This window comes from Polypterus senegalus, chromosome 3 (assembly GCF_016835505.1).
Source record: "Polypterus senegalus isolate Bchr_013 chromosome 3, ASM1683550v1, whole genome shotgun sequence".
Lineage (NCBI taxonomy): Eukaryota > Metazoa > Chordata > Cladistia > Polypteriformes > Polypteridae > Polypterus > Polypterus senegalus.
In genome coordinates, this window is record NC_053156.1 from 25,447,260 (window position 1) to 25,455,581 (window position 8,322).

The 8,322-nt window shown below is 38.8% G+C and overlaps 1 protein-coding gene across 1 annotated transcript in view; it reads right to left on the reverse strand.

The window, feature by feature from the left end:
* The window catches only part of igsf8 (immunoglobulin superfamily, member 8), a 49,169-nt gene extending 44,865 nt beyond the window's left edge, over positions 1-4,304 (reverse strand). Inside the window, exon 1 of the mRNA XM_039746816.1 lies at positions 3,802-4,304. Within this exon, the coding sequence (XP_039602750.1) occupies positions 3,802-3,847 (46 nt within the window). The 5' untranslated portion in view covers positions 3,848-4,304. The remainder of the gene's footprint in view (positions 1-3,801) is intronic.
* Positions 4,305-8,322: the final 4,018 nt, after the last annotated feature.

Consider the following 8,322-nt stretch of genomic DNA (forward strand, 5'->3'; position numbering starts at 1 on the left):
GTTTAGTCTCTTTACGTTAAAAGTATTTACCTTACTTTTATTCTGTTAGTGTTCCCTTATTTATTTTGTCTTTTTTCTCTTTCTTCATCATGTAAAGCACTTTGAACTACATTATTTGTGTGAAAATGTGCTATAGAAATAAATTGTGCTGTTGTTTCTCCCTTCTGCAGCCTAGAAAAGACATCCAATGAGGGCACATGACACACACCGTGAAAGGCCTCATCCCTTCCAGGAACAGTCTTATAAAAGCCAGCCAGCCTTGGAAGGAGGCATCATTTCTTGACCTGAGCCCACCAGGACGAAGCTCCCACAAAAGTAACTTGCTCTACAAACAAGCTATTTACAAGATTACTCGAGAAGACGCCCTGAGGGAGCCGAGGAAAGGCATTTTAGATAGATAGATAGATAGATTTTATTAAATTCACAGTTTTTGGTTTATGTTTAAACAGTGCCATTGTGCGCTGGTTACATATACCCTACTGTTCTTTCTGATACTCTGTGAAGCGTACTGAGCATGGGAAAGGCGCTATATATATATATATATATATATATATAATGTATTACTATTTTTAAAACCCAAGTATTATTTATATTATTTAAGCTCCCCTGGGACTTTGTCACTTTGTTACATCACTCAGGCGATTACATATTATATCTCGTACAGTACAGGCCAAACGTTTGGACACACCTCCTCATTCAATGTGTTTTCTTTATTTTCATGACCATTTACAGCACTCCATCACTCTCCTTCTTGGTCAAATAGCCCTTACACAGCCTGGAGGTGTGTTTGGGGTCATTGTCCTGTTGAAAAATAAATGATCGTCCAACTAACCTGACTTCTGCACAACACAACTGCTGGTCCCAACCCCATTGATAAAGCAAGAAATTCCGCTAAATAACCCTGATAAGGCACACCTGTGAAGTGAAAACCATTTCAGGTGACTACCTGTTGAAGCTCATCGAGAGAATGCCAAGAGTGTGCAAAGCAGTAATCAGAGCAAAGGGTGGCTATTTTGAAGAAACTAGAAGATAAAACATGTTTTCAGTTATTTCACCTTTTTTTGTTAAGTACATAACTCCACATGTGTTCATTCATAGTTTTGATGCCTTCAGTGAGAATCTACCAATGCAAAATGGTCATGAAAATAAAGAAAACACAATGAATGAGGACGTGTGTCCAAACTTTTGGCCTGTACTGTATATTACACACACACACACATTTATTTTCAAACACACTTACTTCATTTCTATGTACAAACACAGGACTGAAATGGCTAAACCTTTACTGGACAAGAACGTCAGCCGACACACTCAAAAGCTGAACGGCCACTCAGATAAATGCGGTTCTCCTTTTGCCTAACTGACTTCTAAAGCCTTGCTCACATCTTCCTGTAGGTGTGGAGTGGCAACTCTCTTCAGAAACGGCAGCAGTTTTTATTACACACACACAATAACAGAAATAGCAGTAGTAATGAGATAGCGTCCGTCCATCCATCCACCCATATTCTTAACTTGCTTATCCAGAGCAGCCGGACGTCATCAAGCACAAGGCAGGAACAATCCCTGGATGGGCTGCCAGTTCAATGAGATATTTCAAATGTAATTTTTACTCTTCAAATTTATTTAAATAATTTAAATGATTTGTATGGATCAGTTCATGACTGTAAATTCAAATAGGCATCTGTGTGGATATTTCATGTCAGAATTAATATGCTGTGATAAAATATTTTTTTTTATATGAATACATTTTGCTTACAAGACTTTATTGATCTCCAAATTATTTAATGTTTACATCAAAATTAATACACTGTGGTAGAATAAGAGTATTCTTTTTATATTGATACATTTTGCTCTGTGTAGTTAAATAATAAACGTATCGATTGATTGATTGGCTGTATTATTTGTCCTTTGAGTCTGTATCTTTGTTTTTTATGTTTCTGCTCCTGCATGCATCCGAATTTGCCCAAAAAATGAACACATTATGGTAGAATACAGATATTCTTCTTATATTAACACATTTTGCTTACAATAGTAAGCTGGTACCAACTTTATTAATCTCCGTATTGTTAGGCTTACTTTAATTTCTTTATCGATTGATTGATTGATTGATTGGCTGTATTATTTGTCCTGTGAGTCTGTATCTTTATTTTTTTATGTTTCTGAATTTCCCCATGGGATTAAAAAAGTTTAATCTAATTATTGCAGATTTCTAACATAATGAATACACTATGGTAGAACACAAATATTCTTTTATATTAATAAATTAGATTTCTGTATTATTTTGGATTTATGGCAAAATGAACACACTATGGTAGAATTCAGATATTCTTCTTATAAATAGTTTATCTAATCTAATTATTGCAGATTTCTAACAAAATGAATACACTATGGTAGAACACAAGTATTCTTTTATACTAATAAATTTGATTTCTGTATTACTCTAAAATGTATGGTAAAATTAACACACTATGGCATAATACAGATATTCTTTTTATATTAATGTTTTACTTACAGTATTAAACTAATCACATCTCTGCATATTTTATGTTTATAGCAAAATGTAAATCTTACTATAAATAAATTCTGCTTACATTAGTAAGCTGATCCCAACGTTATTAAATTTTGCTATAAACCTACAATAATATGGAGACCAATACAATATGGTAGAATACAGGTATTCTTTTAATATTGATACATTTTGCTTAAAGTAGTGAACCAATCAATCCCAATTCTACTGATCTCTGTATATTTTAAATTTATGGAAAAATGAACACACCATGGTAGAGTACGGGTATTCTTTTAATATGAATATATTTTGCTCATAGTACTAGTTTGATCCCAGCTCTGCTGATTTCTGTACTAGTGTAGGTTTATGTTAAAATGAGTACACTGACAGAAACAATACTGATTATTTTATAGTTATAAATTTTGCTTAGGGTAGCACACTTACCTCAACTTTATGAATTCCTGTTTACTGTTCCCTACACTGGCCATCTGTCAGAACGCCTTACGGCTTTCCTAATTTTATGATGCCGTTTGAGATTTGTAAATCTGTATAAGAGCTCTCGATGCATTCCTTCGGTAATGGCGCTATACGAGAATAAACGGAATTAACAAGAGGGCTGACGTTTTCAAAGCCTCTCTTCTTTAGCACCATGCCTACCCTGATAGCACTTGGCACAAGGCTGGTGCCACCCAGGTGTGACTCTAATTATATCGGTATCATATGATCGCGACGAAAGATGGTGGAGTAATGAGAAGCAAAGTAGATGAGTGCAGCGCTAATTACTGAGGGAGAGCAGTGCACAGATCTCATGGTGCGTTAACACATAAGCTGAATCGGAACCGAAAAATAAAATAAATGTACCATTCGTCTACAATAACAGACCACCTTGTATAAGAACGAGTTGATGCCCTCACCAAGCCATTATTATATAAATAACATTAGATAATTCCAGATCACTAGTAAAATCCTCATTAAGTAGGAAATGGATTTGCAAGCGTTTAGCCAACTAAATGTGGCAGCCCGTCGCGTGAAAACAGCCCGAAATGTACGGAGGTTCAGCGGACGGAGGAACCGCACCGGCGAGGAAGCTGGCGTCAAGTAAGCGCGAATTGTATGTAATGGCCACGAGCTGAGAACGACGAAAATAATAATTAAAAAAAAAGTCTACACTTATGTTCGAGAGCCTAGAGGAGAACCCACATCGGCTGAAGGAATGGAGCACGTGCCCCCGCACTGCCCCTGAAGAAAGAGGAGGAGGTGTGGGGGTCTCCGTTTTGGCGGCCATGCACACTTACCCCACAGAACGCAGCCCACAGCCGCTGCCGCCAGTCTTGCTGCCATCTCTTCTGCAAACAGATGCGACCTAAATGTCAGCGAGAAGTTAGGGCGGTGGGGCGCCTCTCCATCACATACTCCGGGGGGTTCAGCTGCCCGAAGACAGACATTCAAGCAAAAGGCGAGCGATGGTAGCCATTCGGTCTTTCTCTGCGTCTTTTCTGACGTAGCTTAAGAATAGAATTCTCTATTTTGAATTGAGTTTTTCTTATTTTTTATATTCCCTTGTCGTTATTCCCCCAAAAGCCCGGCGTTGTTTTCCATGGTACTAGCGGCACAAGTGGGCGTCTCCATCTAATCTAGGCCAGCCCCGCCCCCGCACACGGACCCACCTCCCACGGAAGGCGTGGCTGTCCGAGTGACTACATGCAGTTTGGCCGTTTCAGCGGAGTTTTTTGGAAAACCAGCAGAGCGGATTTGCTTTAATTACACGCCGCTTCGAGTAGATGGTGTCAAGCTGAGGTGGAAACTGAGATCTGTGCTTGTCGTACCGATATGTGTCCATCTTATCGTTTACATCTCCTTCCGATGCCCGCCGCTTACCCCGACAGCAACACATTCTGCAACTGGAAGCGATGCCAGACATCGCAAGACACAATCAAGGCAGACACCGAGTCAAATTCGAGCAATCGAGAATGGGCTAGAATTCAGTGTTTTAAAGAAAAGGAAAATTTCCCGGGAAATTCTGCTGGAGGTTATTGTTCATGGCTATCTACAGGACATAAATGATTAGATGTCTTGTAAAAGAATCTCCTGCTTTGAATAATCAGACTGCTTTTATTAATATCTCATCCACATACAATGGGGTGATACAGAACTGCCTGTAACGAGATCTGGGGACATTGGTTTCTAATCAGGTACTTCTTGATAGTTCCCAACACAAAGTAAATGTGTTTACACTATTGCTCTGCAGAAGAAATGGGCATGCACCATTGTATAACTGATCGTCATGTTGACCAATGCAGAGACTGAAGCATTTGTATATTTCTGGGTAAATGAAAATAAAAGAAAATACAATGAGAGAAATATGGTCTGGGACTCGTGACCGCTGCCTCCTTCTTTTATGCTTTTGACAGCATATGGCTGAGAGGACACCCTGGAGCAACAGTGGCTCGTACCTGGTCCAGGTGCCCCCTAGACTTGAGGCCAGCAACACCGGCAGTCAGGTCTGTGGAGTCCCAATGCCTCTCTCAGTGCATAATTCACGAATACGTAAACAAACTGGTTTTATAATAAATAAACTCTATAAACCAATACCCCAAAAGACAATCTGAGATAATATGTACAAGTATGCAAACATTTTTGAAACGACTAAGCATATGTTAAGATCCCTCCATGAAGATCCAATACTTAGTTCAGTGGTTCTCAAACTGTGGGGCGGGCTCACCTAGGGGAGCGCGAAGTAACAAAAAGGGGAGCGCGAAGATATGAAAAAAAGAAAACAAGAATCAAAAATATGAAAAATACATCTATTGAAACCAAAACAAATTAACTTAAACTACATTCTGATACTAGAACAATAAATATAGAGTTAGATAAATGTCGATAAAAGTTAAGTAGGTATAATAAAATATGCATCTATGATATATCATTAATTAAAAAAGAACAAATTGCTATTAGATAGATAGATAGATAGATAGATAGATGTGAAAGGTACTATATAATAGATAGATAGATAGATAGATAGATAGATAGATAGATAGATATGATAGGCACTATATAATAGATAGATAGATAGATAGATAGATAGATAGATAGATAGATAGATAGATAGATAGATAGATACTTTATTAATCCCCAGGGGAAATTCACATACTCCAGCAGCAGCATAATGATAAAGAACAATATTAATTTAAAGAGTGATAACAATGAAGTCATCAGTTCCACAGAAGTGTAGCACCGCTAGTGGCCTCTAGGGGTCAGACATGTTCTAGGCTGGGTATTTAAAGTTCACGAAAGAGACAGCTATGGGTGGCAAGGTGGTGCACCAGTTAGTACTGTTGCCTTATGGACCCAAATTACCACAACTGTGTGGAGTCTGCATATTCTCCCTGTGCCTGTGTGGAGTTTCTTGAAGGCACTCCAGCTCTGTTCCTACATCCCTAAATATGTGGACATTAGGATAACACCTGAAATTACAAGGCCAGATGTGACATTGCACTGGGACAGGCAGTCACTATGCCTATTGGAGCAGGTTAGGATAATAGATAGATAGATAGATAGATAGATAGATAGATAGATAGATAGATAGATAGATAGATAGATAGATAGATAGATAGATAGATAGATAGATACTTTATTAATCCCAAGGGGAAATTCACATAATCCAACAGCAGTATACTGATACAAAAAAAAATATTAAATTAAAGAGTAATAAAAATGCATGTAAAAGCAGACAATAACTTTGAATAATGTTAGCATTTATTCCCCCGGGTGGAATTGAAGAATCGCATAGTGTGGGGTCTCCTCAGTCTGTCAGTGGAGCAGGATGGTGACAGCAGTCTGTCTGTCGCTGAAGCTGCTCCTCTGCCTGGAGATGATCCTGTTCAGTGGATGCAGTGGATTCTTCATGATTGACAGGAGTTTGCTTAGTGCCCGTCGCTCTGCCATAGATGTTATTATTAGTGTAGATCTTAGTGGGCTCCTTTCAAAAAAACCTTAGGGGGTTGCGATTAAAACTGTTATGAAAACTTGGGTTGCAAATACTTAAAGGTTGAGAAACACTGGCTTAGTTCAATAAGATGCTACATGAAGTGTCCTCTTGGAGTATGAGGAGCAAGAGAGAAGCCAGGCAGTCCATCCCTGGCGCGTGCACACACACTCACACATGCACACACAGGGCCCACTTAGAGCTACACAATAACACGTTCTGTATGTTTTGGGATGTGCAGACACAATCAGAGCACGTGGAGACAAATCCATAAGGACAACGTGCACGTTTCACACCTATGATGATCTCATTGGAGTTCTCCTGGAGCAGAAGCACCTGTCACTGTGCTGCATTCCTGTATTGCGAATTTTGTTAGTTCCATTGCCAGTACTGCAGGGCAACAAGATGGAGGTGTAGGTAGCACTGCCACATCCAGGATCCAGCATCCCAGGATAGATAGAAAGAGAGAGAGAGACACAGAGGAAAAGAGCAGGACAAGGTAAAGAGCCGTGGCACCTTCTCAGAGGAGACTCATTTTAACAAAGGAAAAAAAATAAATAAATGGACTCAGCTGCCAGTTACAAAATTGTTAGTTACTGGTAGAAAAAGGCACTGAGGTGGAGCTGCGAGTCCCTGAATGACCACCCATTCCCGATTGTTGGTCAGTTCATACAGAGAAGATTCTTCAAGGGATGGGACTTGTAGGTCTTTGGAGCAGAAGCACTTGTGAGGTCTAAAGTTTCAGAAAGCCTCCTTTTATTGAAATTTAAGCAGTTCAAATCCAGTGAATGACTTGAAATGGAAAAAAGGAAAATGGAAAACTGCCAGAGGTTAAATGAAATGTTTAGTTTTTCTAAAAAGAAACCCTAAAAACTATTTAAAATTTTTAGAGTAATACAACAAGGCCTTTTTCAGGGAACAAGTAATGGGTAACCAACTTACAGTTTCTCAGTGCCATGGAAGATTATTTGTGCCAAAATCAAATGCAATCCAACATGTTAACTGTTTTTAAATGCAATACATATGCAAATAGGCTATTTCATTTTTGCACGATTTTATCGTATCTTAATTAAAGACATATCAACCAAATGAGTCACTTTCATGTCAATTCAAAATGCAATACAAAATCATCTCCATTCACATCCATCGATCACGGTGCCATAACTAAAAGAAAATTGTATTTCGTTTGGCGGTAGCTCCGTCAGTTTGGCATTTTGATTCAAGACTGCACTTTAATCGCTCTAAAACTAAATGTAATCAAATGACCAATCGGCACAAAGAGGTGGGGCAAGGGGCGTCAACATTTATGGAAAGAAGCGTTCCAATCACAGGTGTGCTGCACTTGGAGAGAAGGACATCTAAGAGTTCATTCTGTTGTGTGTCAAAAGAAGGAAAAAAACTATTTACTGTTTATCACAGAGGACATGAATAAAAAGTTATGCAGAAACCAAGCTTAGTGGCACTAACATATGGTTCACTTTATTCAGTATTTAGTTAATATCATTAACAACCCACACCTTGAAAATTTAACTGCACTGCTTACTTTAACGTGTTTAAAAAGAAACCAGGTGTATCATGCCTACAGTCGCTGTAGTCTGACAACTATCACTACCAGCATGAAGAATGGGGCGTGGCACATGTGGTTTATGGGTGGAGTTAAATGTTTAAGTAGATTCATGTTAAGCCACAACCCATTCCACAAGCTACAGCGAGGGACACTTTCATCGGGTTACTATGTCTCTGTTATATACCATTTGGTATTGGATTCCTAAAGATCAGTGATACAAAGGTCATGTGAAAAGACAATTTCCCCTCAGGGATTAACAAAGTA